The 27758-nt window shown below is 41.5% G+C and overlaps 1 protein-coding gene and 1 non-coding gene across 4 annotated transcripts in view; one reads left to right on the forward strand and one right to left on the reverse strand.

The window, feature by feature from the left end:
- The window catches only part of LOC6616371, a 41879-nt gene extending 16578 nt beyond the window's left edge, over window positions 1-25301 (reverse strand). For 2 of the 3 annotated variants that reach the window (XM_032719356.1, XM_032719355.1), the window contains exon 1: window positions 678-744. In XM_032719356.1, the coding sequence (XP_032575247.1) occupies window positions 678-729 (52 nt within the window). In that variant the 5' untranslated portion in view covers window positions 730-744. Of the gene's footprint in view, window positions 1-677; window positions 745-21589; window positions 21779-25101 lie in introns of those variants that run through there. The other variant, XM_002040695.2, reaches the window with a different exon arrangement.
- LOC116801321 lies at window positions 59-123 on the forward strand. The gene has a single exon (XR_004361957.1). It is a non-coding gene; the product is annotated as a U7 small nuclear RNA (small nuclear RNA).
- Window positions 25302-27758: the final 2457 nt, after the last annotated feature.

Genomic DNA, 27758 nt, shown 5'->3' on the forward strand with positions numbered 1-27758 from the left:
TATTAAATACATCTTTATAAATAGAGGATCATATACCACTTGAACTGAAGTCCTGCGTTTATTTTTATTCTCTTTGAAATTTGTCTTGGTGGGACCCTTTGTCTAGGCATTGAGTGTTCCTGTTTAATAAAAAATATGCGTATTGCAACCAAGTGTTACAATGTTTTGACTGCTATTCTTTATAACCGTACTGGAGTACAGTGGTCATTAGATATAAGCAAATGAATACACTTCAACATATTAATTTTCTTGTGTCCACTATTTAACACCTTATTTGCACACAAATTGAAAATTATTTGCCATGATCTAGTCGCCTTGGAACAATTTAATATTTAATTAATTCTCCGCATAGAGATTAACAATCAAGGTGCATCAGTGAAATAATTTAAAATATTCAAATGCCTGCGGCAAACGAATTTCCACACGCCTCGCTGCCCGATTACACGCCAAATTTATGGGCAAATATTTATCGCTGCGTATACGAGTATATACTATATATATACTATATAGCCGTCGTATTCGAACATTGGAATAAATTCTCGCGATGCGGACTATCCTTCGACCAGTGGAAATCATAAATATTTGCAGCGTAAACAATTTATCCTCATGTTTTTGGCCTTTTTACACAGCCAACCTTTTTTTTTTGGTTATGTTTTTCGGTTTTCACTGCGACTTACTCGCGTTTTTTTCGCGCAGGGCTAAGGACGAATTTTCACGCGCGTTGCACATTATGGAAAGTTACGAGTAGTTTTTATGATTTCCTTTTTTCCGTGTTGTTGCGCTCGCTGAGCGTGTAACGGTTTCATTTTGTCCTTGTTTTCCCGACTTTCCACGATCCACTCTACACAATGAATATATGTATATGCATGGCGGTCTGGCTGGTCCGCAAGTCGGTCGGAATTGATTAATGTGTTTTCAGTGCAACGCTGCTCTGGCGTTTTCTGCGAAAAAGGGGTTTTCCTGGGGGCTTTCGATAGCAGCTTGCCAGTGATAATGATGAGTAGAAAAACAACAACTGCTCTCCTCTCTTTCCCCACCCCTGCCAATGATTTATGAATGTTGTTCGGGGGCCTTGCAACGCATGACCCCAAAACACTGCCCACCAAACAGCTAGTAAATGAGTGCCACGTTCGGCCAGCGAGAGCAAAAATTGCAAAAAACCAGTAAAAAAAAAAAATGGAAAAATAAAAGTAGTTGCATAATTTTAAATTAGATGCTCAGACATGCTGCAGACGGGGTGACAATGGTTGGGGTGCAATGGAGCTTTCCCTGGGGGAAACGAATTCTCGGGGACAGATTCAGTTCAGAGATTCAGTGGCGTCAGCAGACAGCAGATGACGCCGGCAACCAGACGGAAACTGATGCCCATGTTTTTTCCAGCCAGCTTGTTGCACCATTGAACACGAAAACACCAGAGGTTTATTTGGAATCGAGGGTTATGGTTACTTCCGGGGAGTTAAGGGGACAATTTTTGGTAATCCCCCAACGTACAAGTGCAGTTAAGTCAGTTTTAATAAAACTTTTTTTCACAAATTGGCTTTGGATGTGTTTTTATATCAAGATAAATGAGCTGGCTTATGTGGTCCTAAGCGAATTACTGATTTATTATTCTTTCAATCATGTTTAAATGTTTTTGGAATATTTTTTATTGCGTATACAAGTTTTCTTTACATTTTCTATTGATATGTCAAAAAAAAAGTGTTTAAGATTTCCCGCTAGTAATGGGTATCTGATAGTTGAGGATGTCGACTACAGCTGACAGTCAACTCCTGTTCTTACAAATTTTCATAACATTTCAAGCTAGTTACTTAAAAAATGGACTAAAGAAAATGTTTATTTTTTGTTTTCTCATTTTTCTAATATTTAATAAATTCTTAATCTCTCATATCACTAACCATGAATATTTATAGCTTAGTCTTAACAAAGGTTATTAGTTTTTTACTATAGTAACTATAAGTTCAAGCACATTACGCTGAAACCAATATGCCTGTGGCGATTGTAGCGAGGTCAGCAGGATGTTTTTAACAATTTTATGGCCGAGGGCCACTGCGCCACTCCTGCCAATCTCTCTCTGCATTTTGGCCATTACAATGTCTGGCGTCAGTGAAACTCGCCACAAAATCGTGCAGTGCTAAAGTAATTCCCCTGGCGGGGGTGGGAAATCTGGACGTTGTCTAGTCGTGCATTAAATTGCTAATAAGTTTTAATGTGGGCAGCTCAATCCGGCCAAATGCGCTGTCTTAAAGCAAAACATTTTCGTTTAAATGGCTTCGCCTTAACTCAATGTCAAAGCTATTTGCTGCGATTCTGCACGAGCAGAGAGCGTAAACAGGAGCTGTTTTTTCCTCATTTTTATCCATCACATCACTGCAGTGGCTTATCAGGCGGGAGCCACACCACGCAGATATAGCCATCCCCATATCTGTTTACGAGCCAGAAGATGGATATGGAGCCTGCTGCCGCTTTAATGGATCTCAAAGGGATGGCGTCGATATCAACTTTCGTCAGGCACAGGGATGTGTGTGTGAATCTGCCTTCCCCTTTTGGCCTAACCGCCCACCGTGACTCTCGTAACCTCACGTTTTGGGCCCTCCACCTTCACATATGCAAAATAGTTGCACATAAAAAGTGTGGCAGGACTTGAGAATTCTTGCAACCAACGGCTGGTGTCAGTTTTCGTTACTGTTGCTGCTGTGTGTTGGCACTGTCGGTAGTCATCATCGTGTCTATCATCATTGCTCCGCCACTGGCTCCTTCGCTCATCCGCAGAAACTTTCTGTGGCAAGCCGGAATGGAGCTTGACTTATGGTACACAGTGAAAAATCAGCGGGATCCTTGTCCTATTTCTAATACCCATATCTAATATAATTGCCTTTGTGACTAAGGAAGATTTAAAAACTTGAAATCGTTTGAGTAAAAAAGCCTTTTTGAATATTTCCCGAGATATATGATTACAATTTTAATCCCTGTGCATGTCACTCATTTTTTGTTCTATACGTTCCTTTTGATTTTCCCCCTTCACGGCGTTTTCCAAATGGCATTGCGATGGCGCAGCGGAAAGGGAAGTGCAGCTGCACACGCACACAAATTGCATTTGTGTTCGTGTGGCTTTAAATTCTGTTGCATATGCGAGGGCGTTTTGGCTGCTGTGGTTCAATGCATTCAATGGCGGCCCAGACGCCTCATTAGCGCTGCGATTCGCAAGCCAAAATGCCAAATGATAATTGCAGCAATTTGGCCCCGAAATATAAGGCGAGACCAATTGTATCGCACAACTTGAAAAGTTGGTCGACGTAAATTGGAGACTCGCTTTTTGGGTTACGCGAAAGTTGGCAATGGGGCTAAATTGTAACGAGCTAAGCGCACACAGACATATGCCCAGAAATCCCAAGTTGCCCCTTTTCCATGAAGTCAAATTTCTTTTCGGCACGTTAAACTCAAGCTCACGTCATCAAAGTTTTCGCTGGCAATGTGTTCGCCATTACGACCGGAAATGCCACTCAGGAGTTTGTTTCTATGTGTGTGTGTATGTGTGTGCATACAGAAAGCGCGTCAAAGTTATTTAAACACCAAAGTGACTTTCATCATCTCAAGTTCCCTCGCAAAAAGGCTCTCACATGCAGATACTCCTTGGCGTTGCTTTTTTCCATTTCCAAAGGACTTTCACTAAGCCGCTTAGTGGCACGAATGCTGGAGATCCCGAATCCAGGATTCCGAATCCTATCTGAGAGCCTGTGTTTGCGGGCGTGCTTGTTTACTTAACATGGCTTATGAAACTGGAGAGAGCTGGAAGACTTGATTTCTTTTGGCAGAGCTGTTCGTTTTAAGTTGAAAAAATTCGATTGGTAAAGGGGAGCAGGATATGTTTGTTTTTAGTGCACTGAGTAAAGATGATGCACTCATTTACACACGCACTTTGAACTCAATAAAAATCAATATAAATGTTAATACATAATTGTCAGCAAAATCTACTTTTTTCATTCCCACATTTTTTCCAGAAATATGCTGAACATTACACTGGACTTAACCGGATTTATCCCTTTCATTTCCCCATCATATTTCGCTACTCCAGGAAGTCATAAAGCTGGCACATGAGCAAATTAAGCTTACTTAAATGGCCATTCGAGATGTCAGAATTTAATTACTCGAACAGCACGCAACACTTGAAGCCTTCATGGTGGGATTTTCGGTGAAAATTGATGGCATTTTCCTTACGGCTGTCACTCGGCAATAAAAACTGCGAGCATTCAAAATCGTTTCAGTCATCCGGGTCGAATGTTTTCGAATCGATTCGCTGGCATTCCATTGTTTAGCCTTTGATTGTCATTCACTCGGCGCGGCGTTAAAGTGTATTTTAATTTGATTTCATTGTTCGCTGTCATTTGCCGTCATTTGATGGCCGGAATGAATATGAATTGAATTGGCTGCGATGGAAGTGGGTTTTGGGTGGCCGTTTTGGACTCTTTCGGTCTTCAATGACATTCGTTTCATTGCGTTTCAACAATTCGATTAGCACCGATTTTTTGGATAGCTTGATGCCCCCGACGTCGGTCCTTTCCAATGACACGGCTTTTTAATTAGTTTTTAGTTTAGGGGCGGACTGCCATTCGATGTGGAATGGCTAATTAATGTGACAGACGCAGGACAGAAAGCGGGAAATTTGATTTTCAATGGAGAGCTTCAATGAGATTTTGGGACAGAACCTAGCTAATGGGTCACACAGGGAATGAATAATTAAAGGCACTCGAGGTTCGGTCGGTATTTACGAACGAAAAAGAGAAGCCAAAAAAGATCCAATTCATATTTCATTTGAACCCACAAAATCACCGCATTCAATTCAATAATGCATGACCAATATGTCCAACAGTTTGTAAATCTGTGTACAAAAAATTCACAGCCCATACGCGTTCAAATAAAATCTTAATAAACGAAAAATACGACCACTAGCCCGCTGGCCTTTTAATTAAAAATTTAGAGAGCGTGATGTGGGCTAGTTTATATGTGAAATATCAAGCATACGCCGTGCTGTTCCACTCGAATGCATTGATTACTTTTGAATGATTTCCCATATATGTGTATTCCAAGCATGACGAGTAAATATTGGTACAGCCCTCGGCAAATTTGGAAAGCCTTTGATTGATATGCGTTTAAATCGATTGGAGTTTGGCACTGAATCTTGTGCATATGTCATTAATTTTAATGCCCAGCTATGCATGCACACGGACAAAGGACAGCCCTCGACATAACTGTCAGGCCTGTCATCGGCGCGTCCTTCGTCCTCTTTCGTCCTTTCGTCCTCCTTCGTGAACCATCAACCATTCATCGTCGTCACATCTCCGCCTGATTCCGCTTCATGCCACCAAAGTTTTTGTTATTATTATTTCGCTTAGCAAATATTCAGAATGTGTGCGTTGATTCTTCTTCGGGCGCATTGCATGAATTACTTTTGCCTTTGTTGGAGCAAACACAATGCCTAAGCTGATGACGGGAGCCCTACGCTCCTGCTGGTGTGCGTGCCAAGGATTTGTAAGCTGTGAAACATTCAAGGATGCGCGACCCACATGTATGAAATGCGCACGGAGAATAAAAAATGGAGAGTCGGATACAAACTACCAGTTAATATTTCGGATACTTCCAAAATATTTATAAACATGATTGTGAAGGATATATTTCTAAGAATTCCAAACGACAGCATTATTTGCTTAATGAATGAAAGAAATGTTAAGTAAACTAAATAAGGAACTAAGTTATTATTTAATATTTATTAAAAATAATACATTTTTAACAATGTTTTTTCCTAAAAATGTTATATTTTGAATGGATTGACCAGCACATAATTACTATGCATCCAAGGATTTATGACAAAATTTTTATAGATTTAATTGCATTGCTATTAACGTAGGGAAAAGTACAACCTATGTCAGCTCGAGGGCATATTTTCTTCCTGTGCATTCGCAAAACATTAAAGACAAGGCCTAGCAAATGGCGATGGTGGCTGAAAGAATTCTCCCAATGCTAAATATTCAAATCAGGATGGAGACCGAGGCGTTGTCGTATTTTGTATTTTGTAGCTGCTAAACATCCTTCACAATGTCTGCTCACATCTGCCGTTGTTGGGAAATGGGAAGGAAAAGATTTTCCCAACCACTTGGCAATGGGGCATAATTCCTCACGAGCTTGAGTGCGTGGTGCGAAATAATGTTACGCCTCGTGTTATTTAAAGGGAAAATTGTTTTTCCGCACAGTAATTTGTTTTCCATTTAAATTTACATCAGAAAAATGCCTCAAATTTGCTGTCTTGAGAGGATGAAGGTGGGATTTAAGGGGCTCGGGTTTTCTGTAATTCGGTTTAAGTGGCGAAAATCAATGCCGAAAAGAAGCCGCTGAGCGTTAGCCACTTTTGGCCAAAAGGCAGATGAATGGCCCACCCACAGAGCCGTTTTTTTTTTTTCGACGCAAAGTGGCTTGCGTTCTGAATTTTGCAACAAATGGCAAAGAGAAATCGAAGTAGAAATTGAGAGAAGAATAAAAAATCAAATTTCAAGTGCTAGTCGAGAGCTATTTGCATAATGCGACTGCTGCATGAATAAACCATGTCGAACCAGGCTCTCCCAATTCGCGGAGTTTCCACTCCGGCCCCCGCCTTCCCACTTTTCCCCCGTTTTCCGGCTTGCCCCTTTTCATTTCCACTGTCTGTGGAAGTAAAACGCTTAAATCAAATCAGGCAAGGAATGTTTTTTATCCCACTGAAAGCTGCAGACAGCAGAGGTTATGATGATGCCCACATATTTATCCTTAAGCTCAGACGGAGAGAAAAGGACCTTGGGATTTGTATGAAGGAATTCATTTTAAAAGTTAAAAAAAAATATGAAAACGTTTTACTGAATATCTTTACCAAAGCATGGCAAAGTAATGTGTTCGAAAGGACCTTAAATATTTTGAGTTATGCCTTATAAACAATAACTGTTAAATTAGGGTAATTTTCACTGTGTATGCGATAAGGTCCCTAACGCTTGATTGAGCATTTTTCACCCAGAGCAGCTGCAAAGTACCTTTCCGTATCCCCGAAACCTTGTTTCCCCGCCCTCATCGAGGAAAATTTATGTGGCTTTAAGGACAAAAGCGTCTGCCGATGGGCCTTTGCCCTCATAAGTATGCCATGAAAAATGTATGGCGGCGTGCATAAAAAAGCGTGCATAAAGGAAAACCCTTTGGAAAACTACACACACAACTGACAATGAATATGAAATGTCAATGACAGCCGCAGCGTGGAAACTATTCCGCAGGACGACCAGCACCCAGGCCAAATATGAAATAAATCACTGGACGGGTTATTGACACGTAAGCAAATATTTGCAGCCACCAAGGAAATGTCAACTTGTTCCTATCGACCGAGTTTCCACACCCACCTCTTCTCGGCCTTACCACCTTTCCAGCTGGCAAACACGTCGGCATGCAAAGCAGTGGGAAAACTCCGAAGAACTTTCCCCCGGAAAACTGGCAGCCGCCTGCTCGTCAAAACTGCGCTAGCATGTCGACAGCAAAGTCCACTTAATCCAAATTCTGTAAAAATTGTCAGCGCTGGGAAATGGGGAGCTGCTTTTCCTTCAACGACGTTGACTTTCCCGGCGATAAGGACGGCAATGTCAACCAGCTGACGTGTGTGTGTGAAGCTAGATGTATGTGGGTGAGTATGTGTGTGTGCTGTTTGCTTGGCATGCCATGTCATCAATTTCGCCTTGAATTTGTTTACCCGCTTGGCCTGGTGACTGTCATTCCTGCCGAGTGCTGGGAAATCGAGGAAAACCAGGAAAATGAGCAGAGATGAGGTGGATATTTGCCGTAATTTGAGGAAGAACCGTTTTGTGGCACAGGGAGGGAAATATGCTTTTCTACCTCTAATTAGGATGTTATCAGATGGGAAAGGAAAAGGTATTTTCGAAGGAAATTCAACTGGAATATAAGTATTTTTCGTTTTAATTAAGATTTAACCCTAACTATAACCCCTTTTATATTATAAAGGAAAACAATCACCGTAAGCTACATAGCTAAATCAAATGCATTTCTGAAGAATCTTCATTTCTGTATACTGTATAAGTCAATAAAACTCACTAACTTACCCCTTGTGAATAAACTGCATCCCCAGCGCTTTTGGTTTTAAAGAAATCTTCCTCTATTTACTGCTATTCATTGACGACGTTTCTTTCAAATTTTCTTAGAGTAAGCTATATGAAAGAAGATTCCAACCAACTCCCTTTTCCGATACACAACTAATGGCCAAAGGGAGTGCAAACATTACTCAGGCTAACGAGTGAGCGACGTTACAGTTCAACAACATAATCAGGGTCACGATGCTTTTCGTCTATTTTGGCGATGTCTGCATCCTCAGGTGAGTACACGCGTTTTTCGTCCTGGTGAAATGTTCACTGCATGTCCTTAGAGAGCAGACCCACACACAGGTTGCCACTTCGTCATCCAGGATCCTTCAACTCATTGCTTCTTTCTGCGTCCCCCGCATTCCGCAGTTAAGTGATTGGTGAAATGTATTTGCATAATTTTTACAGATTTCTCACTGGCTGTCATGCATAATGCTCGGCAAAGGACCTGCCACAGCAGCAGTTGCAATGATAGCACAGGTCCTGGAGCCAGAGATCCTTGGTTAGCCACCTAAGCCACCACCCCCTCCCCCCTTTCACGAGTTGGCAAACATGCCAGTTAAGCTTCTCCTTTGCCGATGGTGATGGAAGTTTTCGCATATGCGAATATTTTATGCAGATTTATGTCAACTTTTTCGGGCTACGTGTCCTGCATCCTGGCCACGTGCATTTATTGAATTAGTCTGTGTGTCGGTGAGCCGCCTGCCAGCCACCGTTGTAAACTGCCCTAAAATGTTGTAAATTTTTCGGGCATCAGCTTGTTCCGACACCGGGAAACTCGGGTGATGGTGCCACTGCGGGAGGCGGAGGTAGAAATAAGTAGAGAACACGGGCCCAACTGTCAGGCAAACAACGAAAAGTTGTTTGTGCCCTACTCAGAAAGGCGCCTCCTTGCCACCCACCCACCTACCATTTACCATTTGCCCACCCAAGCAACACCCACCCACACACGCATGCAGGACAACAAACATTCTCATTTGTTGTTGCCGATGTCGCCTGTCGCTGAAGCCTGTTTCCTGTCGCGTTACGACCCCATCCCCCACTCCCGTGCTCCTCTCCTGTGACCAACCACTGCCCATTTTCCCCGTATTTTCCTTGCATACCCTGTGACTTTTTTTTAGTACCGAAGGTATATTGGTTGTGGGGGAAGCTTGTGTCATATATTAACTAATATTTCCTCGTTCGTCATACCAAAAGCTATGTTTTTCTCACATCCAAAAATATATAAATTAATCATTGATCATTTTATAAAAATATATAGACCTCTTTAATGTGCTTAAAAACTTACGTTTATCAATATACGTGATTAAATGTTTTTGATTGTATTATCAACATTTTGGTAATCTATCAAATTTCAACAAATTAAATATAAGGTTATAAGAAATTGAACTAAAGTATTTACATATGTATATTGCTGCATGAAGTAGAGGGTATCCTTCTGAGGAAAAGCTTGCATTATGTTTTCCTTTTTTTTAATAGAAAGAGAAAACTTATCTCCAACTTTATGATGATTTGCACAAAGAGACAACCGAGGAGGAGGGCAGGAAAAAAGACTTCAAGTTGGAGCTTGAGATTGAGAAAGAGAATGAGAATGAGAACGAGAATGAGATTCGGGACGGGAGCAAGTTTTCCTTCTTCAAGTTGTCGCTGCGACTTCTTGTTTGTGTTGTGCGCAGCTTTTCCATTTTCATTTCCTTTATGCCGAGTGTGTGTGAGTTTCCCCCGTCAAGTCGGCCGAAGACTGAAGTGGGACAACACTTAATTTTGTGTAAGTACTCACTCAGCTCATTAACTGAGCCAGAAAAGGAAACTGGGCCTCGTCTCGCACCGGAAAATGCAAATACCGAAATTCAAAAGCCCTGGCCCCAAGAAACGCAGGGGAAATTAAATTTAAGCACCGAAATGGACGAGTAAAAAGAGGCATCCGGAAAAGCATGAGCAGAATGGCTAAAGCAATTTACCAATGGCAGTGCGGCATCTTCTTTGGGCCAAGTGGTAAAATGGGTAATGGGAATTACAGGACGTTTGCGAAAGGAGGAGGAAGGGTGGCTCAAATCCGTTTAGTTAGCGCCAAGTAGAGCCATCAATCAGGAAAACACACTCACTCACGCACGCTCGCACGCATGCAATCATTGTGATTTAAAGAGAGGGAGTGGGGGTTTCCGGCGCTTTCCTGGGGCTTTCCAGATGCGATCGTTGACCATAACTCAGCTTGACGCTCTCTGGCAGTTTGTGGTCAACAGCAAAGCCAAAACTGCAGTTTCTGCCGCTTGAGTTATGGCCATAAAATGGCATTCAAAATTGCGGAAATGCCAAACCATGAATTTCTTTGGAGCAACTGAATGGAAATTTTTTGGCAGAAAATTGCAGTTTCTCAACAATAAAATGGTCGTGCCATTGATATTGAAACTATCACTAAATTTCACTCTCTTTAGATTAATGGTGTGTGCAACTTGAATGGAAGTGAAGTGTCGAATTGAAAGTTTAAAATTAGTTTTAAGATCAAGATGCCATTATAAAAGTCAAGTCACATTCACAATTGCTTTAATGACAAGCAATAAATCGATTCGTATCAGCTAAAACATCTGAGCAAAAAGTACTGTGTGTGAATATATTTCTTATTAAATGGCATATAAATCTTAATTCTTGCTTATAAATCGCTCCCAAAAAAATACAATTTAGTTTAAAAGAGCAGAAGACAATTATGAAAATGTAGTGTGTCAAAATAAAATGTATAAGATTCGATTTGAAAACTTACAAAATGTATTCTATGTCCTACTTGCTCAAAGATGCTAAAAGTAAAAAAAAAACTCTTTTTAGATATTAAATATAATGTCACTGTCTCACTTCCCATCCGTAAGACAGAAATGTGTCAAATAAGATGTCAAGTAAATTCAATTTGCCCCGGAGTAGCAAACAATTTCCGGAACTCGTTCTGCCAAATAAACGAGACGTGTGAGCTAAATAAATCCCAAAGAGTTTTTCTTCGACATCACCTGTGAGACTTCCCACGCAGGATGTCTCTTGGGATTTCAGGTAAACTGCATCTTGCGAATTTTCCGTCAGGAATTTCAACACAAATGTTCTAAGCCCAATAAACCCTGAAATATCGTATAGAATAAATATATTTTCACAATATAGCTGGGAAAAATATAATATTGCTTCTCAGATATGGAAATTCAATTTGAAACGAAGAAAGGAAGATAGCTTCGTCAAGCCGAATCTTATATACCCTTGCAGTAATTATACTTTTAAAAAACCTTCCTATAAGAACACTTTTGATCAATTGAGCAATATTATTTAAGGATTCTATCCATCTACCTGTAAATGAATTATGCAGATAGCTTTTAAACTGAGGGTCTAGTTTGTGTAGAATCATGCGGATGGACAAAAGAACAGCTGGACATGGCTATATGGATTCTATCAAATATACATATATAATATACTAATATTTCTGAATTTAATATACTCTTTGCAAGGGGATAACAACACAATCGATAATGGTTCAGTTTGACTACTTATGTATCTGATTTAATTTGTATGCCCATCGGTAATTTCATATTTTAATTAAAAGTTGGCGAACATACTTCAGAATTGTTCGTACGATTTTATGTAAATACCTTTTGGCGCTTTAACGTGAGAGTAAGATAAAACCACTTCAAATAATTACAATGCACAGGAGGGCAGCACATATTACAATATGGGAAGCCATCCGAAACGAAGCGCAAAAAACCAAAAAGAGAGCATTACAATATGAAAATATATGTAGATGCGCCGACCGCAAAGCACACATAAACATGTATAAACAAACAAAACCACAATGGCAAAACAACATTTCACTTAAATTAGAAGCGAAAATGGCGGAAAAATAATTCAGAGGAAGTCCCCGTCTGGAAGGCACAACCACACGATTTTATTTCAGACAATAATATCTGTGTCAGCCACAACAAAACAACAACAGCGGGAACGGCAACAACAATGGTTTGAAGAGGGGCATGCCCCGTGTCACGCCCCCTCAACTCGCAACCCACTTCAACCCCTGGTGGCCAGGTAAATGGTGGCTAAGCACCAGGAACTCAAAAACTTAAATCTCCGTGTAATATTTTTCCATAAACCGAGGAGTTGGGAGTCCTGGCCACATATTTAATGCTGCCAGTTGAACTGCCAAGTGGGCCAGGCCAGCAGGTGCTGATAGGACTCATTCGAGTTGCAGAAAAAGTTCCATTGAGTTCCATGAGGAGCAGGAGCAGGAGTAGTGGAGCTGGAGCTGGAGGAGCCACTGGAGTAACTGGAGCATGCAAAGCACATCCGAGTGGATGCAATGGTTCTCCGGGGAGCGAACGGAATGGCTATTGCTCTGGTCCGACAGGTTTAAAGAGGTCAGCCTGCTGAACGGGCTGAACAATGCTCGAAACGGACCCAACTGGGCATTCGGTTTCTGGCCAGGAAGCGACGGAACGAGAGTCACCAGCAAAAGTTTCCCATTCAACCAATTAGCCAGAGATTATTTCATCGATTTTTGCTAACTCCCGTTGGCAAACGGAATTGTCAGGGAGCGCAAAGGATGCAAACTGTAAGGCACGGGGAAAAATTAAAGAACTTTATTGTCAATAAAACTATTGGATAATAGGTACAAAATGTTGTACAGATGTTTAAATCTCTATTTAAGAAAATTCAAAAATCAAAAATTAAAGTAATAATAAATATCTTTGACTAAATTTAATCTTCTAACCTTTTTTTATAAGTTTGTTTAAATATTTATAATTTTTGGTATAATTCTATCCTAGGTAGAAGTAATATTTTAATTTTTACTGTGCAAGGACGGGACAAAACCACTTTTGCGTGCGCCCAAGACAAAGACAAAGCCAACGCAGCGGGAGATTCCGAATCCCCCATCCAGCTGGGAGCCGCCCGCTGTTCCGACTGGCTTTTGTGCGGTCCAGGATCCCAGCACTGCATGTGTGATAAAAAAGGATAAGAGGGAACTTTAGCACGCCCACTCCAGCGCCCCCGAAAACTCCACAATCACCCCAACACCCCAACACCAGGACGCCATCCGCTGCCAAAGCCAAGACAATATGCTCAGGGCTCCATGGATAACTTCGTGGTTTGACAAAGCGACGACGACGGCGTTGGCGTTAGCGTCAGCATTGCATGAAAAATGGCACTTGATAAGGTGCCCGGGGGTGTGGCAGCAGGGCGCAGGACGCAAGACGCGGCACGGAGGAGTCATCCTGTCGAGCAGGAAGTGTGAAGCGGCGTGCATAACAAAATGGAGCAGCCTCCAAGTCTGGCTGTGTGTGTGTGTGTGTTGGTGCTGGCTGCTGTTTTGGGAGCAGCAGCGAAGTTGCATTTTGCCCCGCGGGCTGCCATTTGTCTCTCCACGAGTTCCTTTAACCCCCTTTTTTCCCACTGAGTAAATAGCAAAAGGCGCGTAAGGATCCGCTGCCGAGGACGTCCCACTCCACCCACTTCCACCCACTCCTGTGGCTTATGGCCGTAAGTAAGTGGCTCTTGGTTAGTTCGTTTGCGTTGCCACTTCCGCATCACGAGCGCCGTTGTTGTGGCTCCTATTCCAGCGAGTCCTGACCAGGACCGTCTTGTCCCAATTTGGCCACCAGCCCCGTTTCCCAATTGGCTCAGCCAGCGAAACATGATGACGCCCGGTAATCGCTGTAATCAACCTAATGGATAATAACCAGCGGAAGTTATAATTGTGCAACGGCAAATGCAACTGCCACTCATTACTGTCAACGAGCATTACCGAAAGTCAGCGGAACGAATCTTGAGCAGAGAAAAGAGGTCCTTGCAGTGCAGCTCTTATTTATTGCCATCAATCTGCAAATGGTATGTGCTTCTTTGTCTTTCAGAAAGGGATTTTGTTTTGTGTTGTGAATTATTAATGGCTTAGTTAAGGTAAAAGAAATGCAACCAAAACGAGAAAGCTGCATACAGCATTATGACACGAAATTACATTTTTGTTTCGAGAGAAGTTGTGACAGTAGAAACAGTGAGCTAAATCTTATCCTTTAGAATAGCTTTAAGTTTTCTTATTCCATGATTATGTAGTTTAGGGTATCTTCGAGAAACTAAAGCTGAGAGTCTATGCACGACCTTCGGGTGACAAAGTGGCAATGCAATTTGCAACATAATGTCACAATGAAGGCGCCTCGCAGGATGCTCAATGTGTGTGATGGCCTAATCAAGGACAGCTCGCTGGAGGAGCCATCTGCCGTCGGGTGTACCGTGACTGCACTGCCAATTGCAGCAAATCAGCGCGGAATATCCTCATCGATGGGAAAGAAAGAAGGGCGAATCGGACGACAAGATGACTATAGCATACTTTTCTGGGCCCTCAGCTGCGCACGTTGCAAATTAACTTAATGCTGGATTTCCTTCGGGTGCGAGAGGTGGCGGGAACGGGACGCATCCTGGTAAGTTTGCTTGTCTGCTTCCGCTTGGCAAAAGTGTCCTTGAGTGCTGCTAATGCCGCACTGCAATGGCGGGGGAAACGGAAACTGCCGACGAGACAAATCGCACATACACTTAACGAACGGGCTAATGGCTGACTCCTTGCCTCTTGGCACTTGGCAACTTTTTTGCTTGTTAAGTTTTTAATAAAATAAGAGATTCCTCATTTCCCCATTCCCTTTTCCTTGGCGAAGCTTCGAGTGGCTGCACTTCATCTAGCCATAGATAACTTGCCGCATGAAAACATCAACAGCAATTGAAGCTTTCCCCTTTCCGCTCGCCAGTGAGCGGATATTATAAATTTTCAATTTCATATCCTTGCTCTTGACTTGCTGCCTTTCAGTCTTTTAGTCGGCGTCTTGGGTTCTTTGGTATTTTTGCAGCGCTCTAATGAGTTTTCCCTTATGCCGAAGCGCTTAAAATGAAAATATGTTTGCTTTGTGGTCCTGCATCCTTCGCATCCTATCTTCACATCCTCCTACACCTTTGGCTAAGCTAGTAGGCACAAAATGCCTTTGAATTTCACAAGCCTGATTTATGTCATTCATTACATCCATTAAATATTCATTTTTAAAACATTAAAAATTAAATATATGAAAATATTAAAATATTTTTCGACATGCGGTGCCACTTTTGCGTCCGCTGCTGTAAAAGCTCATACACTGCATTTCGATGTGAGGCTTCTGCTCAAGTACTTCGCCACTTTACTACTTCCTTTTTTTCTGCGATCTGATGAGAGCGTATCCTTGAGTTCTTTTCAGGTCCTTTTGTTTTCTCCTCGCAAGATTGGGAAGGTGCCGAGGCATGCCAGGAGCAGGATAAATTCAAAAGGTAGCGACCGAGCGTCTGGCCAGGAATGTGGAGGCGGTGGATTTATGTTCCATTCATTCTGCATATGCTGATTGCTATTTTGCTCCATTCACGTTTGGTTCGGCTCTTTTTAGCCGCACTCCCGCACTGCGAATTATGCCATCGATTTGGGCTGGCTCTGCTAATATTTCCCACAAATGGAATGGAAACTTTTGGAAGTGCTCTTCAAAGGCCAAATAAAGTTAGTTCGCTCGCATGCCACCAATTCAAACTCCACTTTAATCCCACTTTAAAGTGAATTAGTTATTATGGATATCAGAAGTGTGCATCAAACAGAAATTGTTTATTCTAGAATATGGAAATATCATTTATATAATATAATCAAAATTAAATATTTCCAACCAGCAAAAGGAAAACTATTCAATTAGGCTTAACGAACACTGACAAATGAGAAATATTCATGTCATTTATCGATTTGCTTCAAATGACAAGCACTTTAAAAGTCAACGACATATGATTGCCCTTTTTGAACTTGTCTGAATTGTTGTTTAAAGCTCATAGGTATGGAAAATACTTGCGAGATCATTCGTTTTTCCGCTCCTGTAGCTTCAGTAATGCGAATGAAAAATTGTGGAAAATGGAAAAAATTATTATAATGCATTGGCAGTCGTGTTTCATTTCACCCATCCTTAGTGGCAGCTACGCAAGTTGTATTTAATTTAATTGCGCATAATTTGTATTTTTTATTGTTGTCGTGACGGGTGACTGCATTTGATATAGCCGGATGACGGTGAGGTGGGTGTGGATATAAATTACTGGAAAAAAGAGGAAAATGTCAGGCGCGCAAAAATGTCAACGCGACATGCAACAACATGGACCGCAACAACTGAACTGAGTGCGGCAACAATGGGGCGAAATATGCAACTGGTAGAAGGAAAGGCAGGTGGGCGGCAGTTGTGGGCGTGGCCCTCTGGTACTTGCGCTAGTACATGGCACTAGTGCAGTAGTTTGCAGCTGCCGTTGACACAGATTTAAGCTCGCAAAGACACACACACATGTTCCCATTCGCACGCATATGCAAAAATGTGGCCATAAATAAGCGTTGCACACTTTTAAGCATGCATTAAATGAAATTGTGGGCGTGGCAGGCTGGCTCAGGGGCGGCTGCGAGGGGGTGCGCCTTTAGATTCATTTCAAGAGGCGCCTTTTAGACGATCCGAGTGCTGCCCCAAATCGATTTTGGATAGGCTATTACGGCGCATATTGCATAGGCCACACTCGAGGGCGCTTATTTGGGTAGGCGTCCATGGATGGGGTGCATCGAAAGGGGGCCACCCAAGCCGATGCGACTTATAGGTGGTTAAGTGCTTCTGCCGGCTTGGGTGATAATGGTGCAGCATTATTACAGCGTTTAAGCACGATAGAATCGAAATTATAGTAAATGCTTTTGGGGTTAAATAAATAGGTCGATTAAACATGCTAAGGGAATTCAATAGTGTGGAATCCCATACCATACATTTCACAAAAAGCCGGTTAATTAAGACATTAAGAATACCCCAGGTTCCAACTCTAAGTTAAGTATTATAGCCAGCACGGTAAGGAAATCAGCACGGTAGTCACACCCAGCATCCACTGTCCAGTTCCCGGCAGTGCAGCTGCTTCATTAGCACATTAGCCACCCACCTAGTCCTTTATTTCCGCTTTTTCCCCCCAACCGGCTGCAGTGCATCTGCTGCCACTCGAGGCGTGCGAAGTTGAATGTGACCAACTTTATGACTTCGAAACAGGTTCAACAGGAGGAAAGAGGATCATGTTGAGGCAATGATGTTTGCACAAAGGTACTCTGGCCGAGGAAAAATATAAACACACAGATACACAAATAAACACACACAAATAAACAAGTGGAAAACGCAGGCAAATGCATCGAACTCACAGACTTGTGCATACCTCGAGCATTACTTTGCATAACACATATTTCCGCTTGCTGATTTCGATTTAAATGCTGTTGTGCTTTTTTATTGAATTTTATTTCGCAAAAATGTCCGGTATTCAATTGTAAATTCAGTAGAGCTTATTTTATAACAGAATAAATACATATTTCTGTTTCTGTTGGGTGGGTTTCGTGTAATCATAAATAAAAGGCAAATTGTTTTGTGGCCGTAAAAACTCTGGCAGATCTCTGCCGGCGAAAAACTTGTTTATTTGCAGGACCTCTGTGTATGTGTGTGTGAGTTTGTTTTGTGTTTAAAAGAAAATTTCTCCCATTGCCAGTTTGTTGTTTTTCGCCTCTTTGTGGTGCGTAATGGGGCAGCTGGTGCTGGGGATTTGTGGATGGAGCAGGTCCCGGAGCTTTATTAGAGCCAACTTGCTGCGGAACGTGCTGGCGGAATCCGACAGGATATATGTAATAAGGATACGCTCGCCATTAACACAACGTCTTTAGAGGCAAATCCTCCGGAGAATAAAAATAAACACAGCACATAAACAGAGGACAAAGGACAAAGGAAGCCGATGAAGCTGGCAACGACGGCATTTGTTTATGCCAGCCATAATTCATACCCAACAGTCCAAAACAAATAGAAAAACACACACGGGTACACTGGAAAATGCTGCTAAATAAATACTAAATAATAATAATACTAATACTACTAAATAATTTCCAAATTTTCCCAGTGCACCCCAACACGAAAATCATGCAGACTTTGATAGAACAATTAAATGGAAATTGGTAGGCAGACATGGCACACGCTTAGAAAACGACAATGAGACGAACGACATGGAATCGTTTCCAGAACTCGTTTATGCCACAATAATAATTCGAAGACATTTGTATAAATTTGCTATTGCATTTTATTGGCCCGTCCTGTGAGTCATAATATTTGCATATGTGTGCGTTCGGCATACGTAATGTGCGCCCTTATGGCACGTTGCGTATACGCAACGTGGCAAATGGCAAATCAATGCAATCAGTTCGAGAAATTGACCAAATATTGTTGCTAAGACAAAGCCTGCACTCGCCTGATCAGGTTGTTCAATTATGTATATGATATATATATCACATATGTCAGTTTCCAGCGGGATTTCATTTGGGTTTTGGATCGAAATGTTTTCCATTTTGGAAGCCATAAATTATGATTAGCTTGCGGAACTTTAAAGAAAACTGTTGAAAGTGCTGAGACAGCAGCGGTGCAACAACAATTTCATTGACACACTTTTCCGCATTTCGTCTCCGGCGGAAAAACAACGGAAAACGTAGAATAGCAAAATCGATGGCCTGAAAAAGTCGGGGCGAGAATAAAACAAAATAAAAAGCGAAAGCAAAGTCGCAGTAAATCGCACAGAATTCGCCACCCTCCGCACTTTCCTACATTTCCCTCGAATCTGTGGCAGTTGTACGTGTCATTTGGCTGCAGTTTTATTTGCTTGGCCATAATGCAAGTTTATGTTTATGGCCCTGCTCCGAAGGGCTCCCAGCTGGAGCAGCCCCTGACTGTGGCCATTGAAGTTAGCTGATCTTGCACTCGACTAAGCGGAAAGCACACAAAGCACAAAGCTGGGCGAAAAACAATAAATGGGCCAAAGGCTATTCGTTTTTTTTTTTTTTTAGAGCGATAGCTGTTTTACCCTTAGATTGAGAATGTTTTCTCTTAATAAAGGAATTCAATTAATACCCTTTATGCATAAAAATATTCATTAATTCGCTAATGTGCCAAACCTAAGCCTTTTTATTTCCAAAAAATATATCATAAAAACCTAGAAGATAGAAGATAGTAGATATGCTTATATTTCAGATCAGAGGATTTCTTACAGCAATTAGCTGCATAATCCTTTCGAAACGAAAGATAAAAAGGTAATACCCTTTGACATTGGGGTAGTTCGGCCGCTGACCCTAATCGTTCGCACATGACGTCGCAGCGATTTTCACGAGATGCTGCAAACTGTTAAAAATAGATTTTGCTTGGCATTTTACAGGATGAAGGAAGGCAGGACCTGGACTTGGGCACGTTTCCCTTGCGCTGCCGAGCAATGAAATGCTCCTAATGCCATTTGCAAGTGGAGCGGATGGGAAAACTGTGAGAGTGGGGGCATTTTCACAGGCTGGATGCTCTGGCTTTTCAGCTGGCAGACAGACGGGCGACAGTTTTTTCGGGGCGAAATAAAAATCGAAAGTTGGCATAAAAAGTAAACAGCAGACTGTTCGAGGGGAAGTGGCGGTGAAGGTAACTAAACGGAAAGCATAAGCCAATGCTGCAAAAACGAAATCAGGTCAGGGATTTGGTTTCAGAATGCTTCTCTCTGCACTTTTCCTTCCATTTTTAGTGTTGCTTTGTTTCGCTTTCTTTTGGCTTTCGCCGAATACTTTTTATTTGGATTTTTTAAGTCGTCCTGGCAAAAAAGTAATATGGAAATTACGTATACGCCGCGGTGGTCCCGATGCAAGCATTAATTTAATTACAGCCAACAGACGACAAACAACAAATTGAACTGAAAAGCCGGCCAAATGAGTGCGTCACATATTCAAGTCTCTTTATGCTTTGTGTGTCACTGGAGCAGTCAGTTGGCAGCTGGCTAAACGGGGGTTTCGGGAACCCCCAGAAGCGGGCGGGGTATTTGCCCGACAACCGCAAGCTGCATTTTTAATTGCGCACACGTGCGAAGCAGCAGCCTCGGGAAAACTGAGCAGGGATGGTAGGCTGGGATGTTGGGGGTCTAGGAGGAGCAGCTGGAAAAGCCGCCCGGAGGATGTGGCAGCTCTACTTGAACTCATTCGGCGTGGAAATTATGGCACGCTCAAGTTTATTTTGACAGGCAGCAGGCGCAAGGATTCCCAGCACAGAACTCAAACGCACACTCACACGCACACTGTGGTATGCATCCTTGAATCCTAGAAAACTTTTGCGAAAAGGTTCGACACAGGGACAATTTTGAAAATCCCCTTTAAGGTTTTTGCAGAATTTGTTTGACTTTTAAATAAACTATTTAATGGTAAGTATGATAATAATATTTATTTAAAACCAAATTCAACCAATCACGGAATGAAATTCTGTGTACAAATTGAGGGCTTGTAAACTGTTTATTGGACTTGATTTTGCTTTTTACTTAGAACAGTGAAGTAATTCAGTGAGGCATTTAAAGAAATTAGTTCTTACTTATCTAGTTTTTTTAGTCGTTTAAAGCGATGGAGAGTAGAAAATTCGAGTAAATTTCATCTTAGTTACCAATCAACTATTTAAGACTCGTAAGATGTAAAAGTAAAATGAAGGCACTGTCTTTAAATCACAATAATAATGGTTAAAGGAAACCACAGTTTTTTCTCTGTGTAGCAATAAGTGTCTAACGAGCAAGTGGCAGAGCAGACTGCTGCTCCTGGGCAGGCTCTTAATTGATATGCAATAAACATTGGCCACCGAACGGCAGGCGAAATAGCAGGCAGTCGGATCGATGGAGGAGCTGGATGCTTGACTGACAGACAAAAGCTGGCACAACTCCGACAAGTAAATCCGGGCAGGACTCTGTCTGTCTCAGCTTCTATTTTGTTTCCTTTCCGACGCTCCCATTTCCGTTTCCGCTCTGTCTTCTTCCCCCGTTTCCCTCTTCACCGCCTTGCCCTGCCTGTCAGGCATTCAAGTTTAATGCGCTTAGTTGTTCTGACTCCATCTGCGTTTCTGTTTCTGTTCCTGGCCTGGATCCGCTCTGTCTTACTTTGTTTCACCGAATGCGAGCAGCAGTGTTGGGCATTGTGTAACATTTAGGAAAATTGAATTACAATGTATTTTGGTAAATTTAGCAAAAATTGTTGCCTCCTAATTGAGTCTGTGTGGTCGAACCCCTGACGCTTGAAATGTGCGCAATGTGAATGGTAGTACAATCCCATTCGGGCATAATTAAATGGCTATCTTAAGTCGTTCAAAATGCTGATTTAGCTGGAAATTGACTCAATAATGAGATATCTAAGTTCCATAGCTCACTCTTCTCATTGTGATCGATGGCAATTGACGCAGATGAACACTTTGGTAAACAAAGGGCTGCAATTAAGGTTTCTTAAATGTTAACTAGAAGATTTATGTTGAACTCTTGAAATATTGAAATCCTACATAGCCCATAAGTTCATAAATACTTTAATTTTAAATGCAATGGTACAAATTACTTACTCATATCGTCAGACGCAACAATTCCGGCTTTCGAACTGGTAGCCTTTACGTAATGGCTTTGGTTAGATTTTATCACGTATACGCCTAGGTGCGCATAGTTGGGTAGCACCAATGTAGAGTGGATGAACTTAATAGCAATATAATTCACAGTTAAATTTGAAGTTTGCGCTTCGATTCGCGATTCCAATGCTGAATTACACACAAAACAGACAAAATGAACAAAATAAAATACGAATTCGTTATAACAGACGAGCACGCACACATTAAGATAAATGCCAGCTGCTGTTTTAGATGTCGATGTGTTTTTGTATTCCCACGCTAGTCCTACAAATTTGTCACTGCTTTTGATTGCCATTTAAATGTGCATATTTAATTTGTTTATTTATCGGAGCGAGGCCTTAAGAGGAGAAAAGCACGCAGCTGAAATGCAATTTAGGCTTTCATTTTAATTTATTTATGGCCATTTATTTAAATTCTTGCAAAAATATTTGCAAGAACGCAAGAACGCCATTTTATTTGGACGGCATTTGGGCTTTTGTGCGATAATTTATGCTAATTATTTTCGAATTCTCCAAGCCAGCTCAGTGGGGCATTTCTCAGTCGACTTTTCCATATGGCTGCCGCTTCAATAATTCATTATTGATTGGTAGAAGTTGTGTCGAATGGATAAACTTTGACTGAACTCAGATGAATCGACAGAAATTGATTTAAATTTCGATGATAATTCGTGTTGCCTAAAAGTTACATCGATTGAAGTATTTAAGTGGATTTATGGATTGGAAATAATAATTAAAATTAGCATCAACAAACAACAAGTGCTTTTAATTAATCTCACATACTATTTAAGCTCGAAATCACAACAACGCTTCCACTGAACTTATATTCCCTTGAACATTTAAATTATCGCCTGACTTAGCAGATATCCGCCAGTTTTCTGCATCATAATTCTTGCATTCCCTTAATCTGCCTTTGAGCCAAAGGATTTCCCCGTCCCTTTTAATTTTGTGAATGGAATTTGCGTGCAATTAATAAATTGTTGGCTCGCTTCTTGCGGATTTTATGCAACGCACAAAATTAATATTAACGCTTGAGCGTGTAATTGCCGTTTTGCTGCCAACAGAGAGATTAAACAGAACGGTTGATTAAATTTTTATGAGTGCAGCTTATTTATTCACTGTTGTAACAATATAGTTCACCACTAGTTAGTTAACAGAACTTGTGAAGGCAAATTGCCAATTAAAGTGCAAGTTAGCATGACACGACTTTTAACAACTTTTAATTATCCTCTTTCCTTCGTCAAACTTCGGAAATAGTTTTACAAACAGGAAACATTTTGTTTTGTCAGGTTCTGTTCTTAATATTTTTTTTAGTCCTTGCAAATCACAAGTAATTATGTAGCTCTTACTAACAAATATTTCTACTCGTATTTTCAAGCAAAGACAAAAAAATCAAACAATAATAATAATATTTCATAGGAAATATGAATTCCAAGTTCATTACTGGGCAATTTTGTAATTTAATAATTAATTAAACTATATTAATTAAATAATTAAATACTATATAATTTGAATAACTTTACATTAAGCGATAAAATAAGACTAAAGTTTGTTATCACCTTCGTGGAACTAATATACCCTTTGTTCTATTTTACCCTGATAAGTTGCAATGTTATTTAATTAAAATAAAAACGACCGCTTCGATAACCCCTTATTTTTTAACCAAATTGGCAGCTGGCGTAATTATATTAAGGTCGAGTTGCGGTTTTTTCAGTTAGTTTCACGTTTCACCGGACGAATGTCCAGTTTCAGTTTTGTTTAATTTAAAATAATTAAAATGCCGCATATAAGCATTTGCCTTAATCCTTTTCGAGCTGCCGAACCTTTTCTGAACCGCAAATATTATAATGTGCCCCTCATCCCTAACTGATTTTCAGGGGGTCCTACTCATTCCCAAAATTTTGGAGCACTTGAGCGTTGCTAAGCAAGATTTATGAGCCGCTTGAGGGGACGTGCCATTGGCATGGCCGTAGCCTTTGCACTGGTTATTTACTGTATTTCTTTTTTGGCATTTTGTATTTGCCAAGGTCTTTCCGTTTGTTTGCCATCTTTTGCGGCCTCCGAAAAGTTTTCAACTGGCCTTGCTCTTTTCGGGCAGCCCCAACCCCCTCAGAGCATTTGTTCTCATCCTCGGGTTGTGGCAGTTAAATAATTTAAAACATTCGAGCATTTTGGGGCAATTTGGTTAATGGCCTGTGCCGGCCAAAGGGTTCGAAGTCTCAAGTCCCCAAACGAGCTCGTAAATAACGGCAAGCAAACGATAACGATTGGGATGTATCAGCTGCCTAATGTGCGCTATCTGAGAAATCCGGCAATAGGGGATAAAAAGGCCAAGAAAAACCTAAAATCTACTTTAAAGGTCCAGCAGCTTTAAGAACATGTGACGTAAGTCCTTGCAACGCTCGTTTATGTGGCGCACTAGTTCAAGGACTTGTCCAATTCGCTCCAACCCAATTACGCAAAAAAGTACAAAAGCTCACTACCGAACGAATCACCGGTACACAGAGAAAATGCAGGGCTTCTTTAGTTTCAGTTTCATATTTACAAGAAGATTTAAATTAAGTACATTTTTAATTGTACTCATTTTAATGAAAACTGTTTTATGAAAGTTAAAATTTTTTTAATACTTAACAGTATATCGATTACTTTCAAATTTATATATTTCTTAATTGGTTGGGATGAGGCCACATGGGCTAATACCAATGGGTTTTCCCCTGTGTACGTTCGTACGGTAAAATAAATGGCATCCAACCTGCCCTGGCAACCTTTAACCCTAAAAATGCGACCCGACCTAGAAATGTGTGTTTGCCCGCTCTCACATCAGCATAGGGGTATCCTTTCTGCACAAAGCTAGCGTGCCATGAATTTTTGTTTATGCTTGCGGGCAGAAGATAAACACACTCGCACACACCCGCACACTCTCGCTATGAAACACACACATGGACCGCGTAATATGTGCCAATGCCAAAGGATAACGTGGGCTGCCGACTGACGACTGACAACGACATAACCACAAGCAGATAGCGCAGCTTATGCAAACGTTCAAGGACACCGCTGCAGCGACGTGTGTGTTGGTGCGAGCCTTTCAAAGTGGCGCCTGCAGGTTATGCAACACTTTTGTGTTTGCTATTTCGCCTTTCACTACGCGCGTGTGTGTGTGTGCGCTACTGCCTTTGAGTTGTTCCAAACTCTGGCTTTAATTGCTGGCAATTTGTCAGGCTAATTTGCTAAATTTGACACCTCGGCGAGCACACACACTTGCAAATTAATGACGTCAAAAATACAACTCTCGCTCTCTTTCGCTCTCGCTCCTCGGTCAGCATTTGTGTGTGCGTGCTAGCAGCAGCTCGGGTTGTGTGTGTGTGTGTATGTGTGTGCGTGCTGTGTTCACTTTCACTTTCATTGATTTTCAAGCATCGCAGCAAATGCTGGTCACCACACTAAAACACAACTCACTGGATATTCCACCGATTAAGACACAATTTGCACCCTTGCACCTCGCGAGATTTATTGGCCAACTTTTCGCGGGAAATATTTATTTTAACTTATGGATAAATTTATTTTTTACTGAACACTTTCTCTGGATTTCTCTCGGTCGCGTGGCATCATCGGTCCGCTGAACAGGCAGCCCGCAATTTTCAACGTCGAACTGCGCTCGCTGCCAAAACTGAACTGAAACCGTGCTTCTGCCAAAAGCGTTGCCATGACCGAAGTGGAAGCAGCAGCACTTCAGCGACTTCGCTGCTGAAAACTGGCTGCGAAATACTGGTAACAGTATGGCAGTTGGCGGCGCAGGCGCGTTACCTGCCTTCAGTTTTCCCTGCCGATTTTCCCCCCTTTTTACGTCACTGTTCGCATCACACTGTTGCGTCCTGTTTTTCACTCTCTTGGCAGCTTTGTTTACATTGTTTGAGTGTTGGGGTATTTTCCCATTTTCGTGCTGGCATCTATAAATAAAGTTACGCATACGCCACGTGGGCCCCAGCGAGGTGAGAAGCCATTAATAGCGTGATTGATGGTGGATATCTATTTTAGGTGTTAACTTGAACTTTATCCAAATCATCCATTATTTGCAGAGCTCTAGTTCTGTTTACATTGTCGCGTAAAACGCAATTGACATATCGATAAAAATGTACATAAAACAGGATATGCATTATCCTTGGTAGTGAAGGAATTCTCTTCTTTTTGTAGTTTTTGGCCAGAAGCTCCATATATTTATTATTATTATTTTTATTTCCCAAAAGGAGAACGCCAAATTATTAGTTGACCACGTGTCGAACAAATTACTTTCTACAACTCAATTTGAAGGCCACAAACGCCCCAAAGAATAACTCGAACACGTTTTCTATTGTTAGTAAGTGTGTGTGTGTGTTTTTTTGGGTAAGCAATTTTCACGCTGATTGGTTTCCAGTCATTTTTCGTTGTTGCCTTCGCCCTTCATTTATTTAGTTCTTGGGCCAAGCAGAAAAAGTAAAAGAGCCAAGCCAAATGTCAACCACCCTTCGTCGAACTTTCGCCCCTTTATCCCTTGTTGGTCCTTCGGAATTTATTAATGAAATAGCCCCGTCCTTGACCTGCGAACAATTTTCAATTTCCAATTTTCCACTTTCGGCTTTTGGCCTTCGGGCGAAAATGCGTTTGATAAATTTCCCATCGAAATCAAAAGAGGTCAAACTTTATTTATACCACGTATCCTACGCAGTTGCAATTACTGCATCGAATAATCATTAGCAATAACTAATTAAAAGTTTACCCACTGCGGATAATTTCATTTCATTGCTAACTTTTTTTTCTAAGGCTACAAGTAAAGAAATGTTTGAGACAAGCAGGCTAAGAATATGGGGTCCGATTAGGATTTTTATCAATGAACGATGGCACCGAGATATTATGCGAAATCAGTGGGCGGCCTGTCCTTTTCGTCCTTGCGTGGGAAGATTGTTGCTACTTTCGATGTGATGCGTGTCATTTGGCTAAGGATATTGGTTGCCGTTCCCAAAGTTGAGAGTCGAGAAAGATTGAATACTCTTAGAACATGTTATTGAGGCACTTCTGTACACTGGTTTTCTTGTAACCACATATTTCTTGTAACAAATTTAACCAAAGCAGTTTATACTTTGAAAGATTACATTACTTAATCCCTACATTAAGCCCCACTATTTTTAATGGCTATGGTGAAGTTGTAGTTATATAGAAAATATAATATATTTAAAGGTTCAAATATATATTTACAAACTATTGTACATATAGACATAGCTTCTTTGTTAAATGTCATTAAAAAATATTGCATTGAAGAGTGCGGAAAGTGACCATAACAAGAAAGCCCGTTTTCCGGACAGTTGCTTCGCAAGTCCTACATCAATTGGGGCTTACTTAAGGGTTTCAAAGACTTTGACTCGAAATCGAGGATGGAATTTCATTCAGTGAGCCATCTGTGGCTTAAAAATTCGTCCTCTTTTCAGGGGAGGCCGGTCTGCCTGCCTGCCACTCAGTTGCCGGTCATATCGTCCTCATTTCGGGGCCAATCCAATAGCCAGAAGAGACTGGCAATGTTCGAACTTTTACGACATCAGCAGCGAGCACCCGGCTAATCATAACCGATAATGGCCGAGAGGCGGATTTTCGTGCATTCAACTATCTATCCGGCAGTTAGCAAGTTTTTTTCTTCGATTTTTTGGCGGGTGACGAGCGTTTGCTGCTCATTAGGGCGATACTGTTGCAAGACTTTTGGTCCTGGCGAACTTGCTCTTTATGGCGGGGTTGTGTGTGTGTGTTTGTGTGAGTGTGCCCGGCGCACTTACACTTAATTGAATCCTGCGGGCGTAGTGTAAGGATTCCAGTCGATGGGCGGAATGGTGGTTGGGTGGTCGGGTGAGTGGTGGTGAGCCCTTGAGGCATGCGGCATGCCAAAGCGTTTAGCAACCAAATACGCTTTGCTCCCGATTTTCCCCCTGCCCCTCGGACTTGTCCAAGTCTTTGTTGTTGCTAGAGCTCACATCCTGCCGCCGGCGCATCCTCATCTCCATCTCCATCATACCGTTCCCATCGACATTCACATGCACATCCTCATCCTCATCTTCATCCTCGTCCTCATCGGCATAGTCAGCCTGTGAACC

Source organism: Drosophila sechellia, chromosome 3L (assembly GCF_004382195.2).
Source record: "Drosophila sechellia strain sech25 chromosome 3L, ASM438219v1, whole genome shotgun sequence".
Lineage (NCBI taxonomy): Eukaryota > Metazoa > Arthropoda > Insecta > Diptera > Drosophilidae > Drosophila > Drosophila sechellia.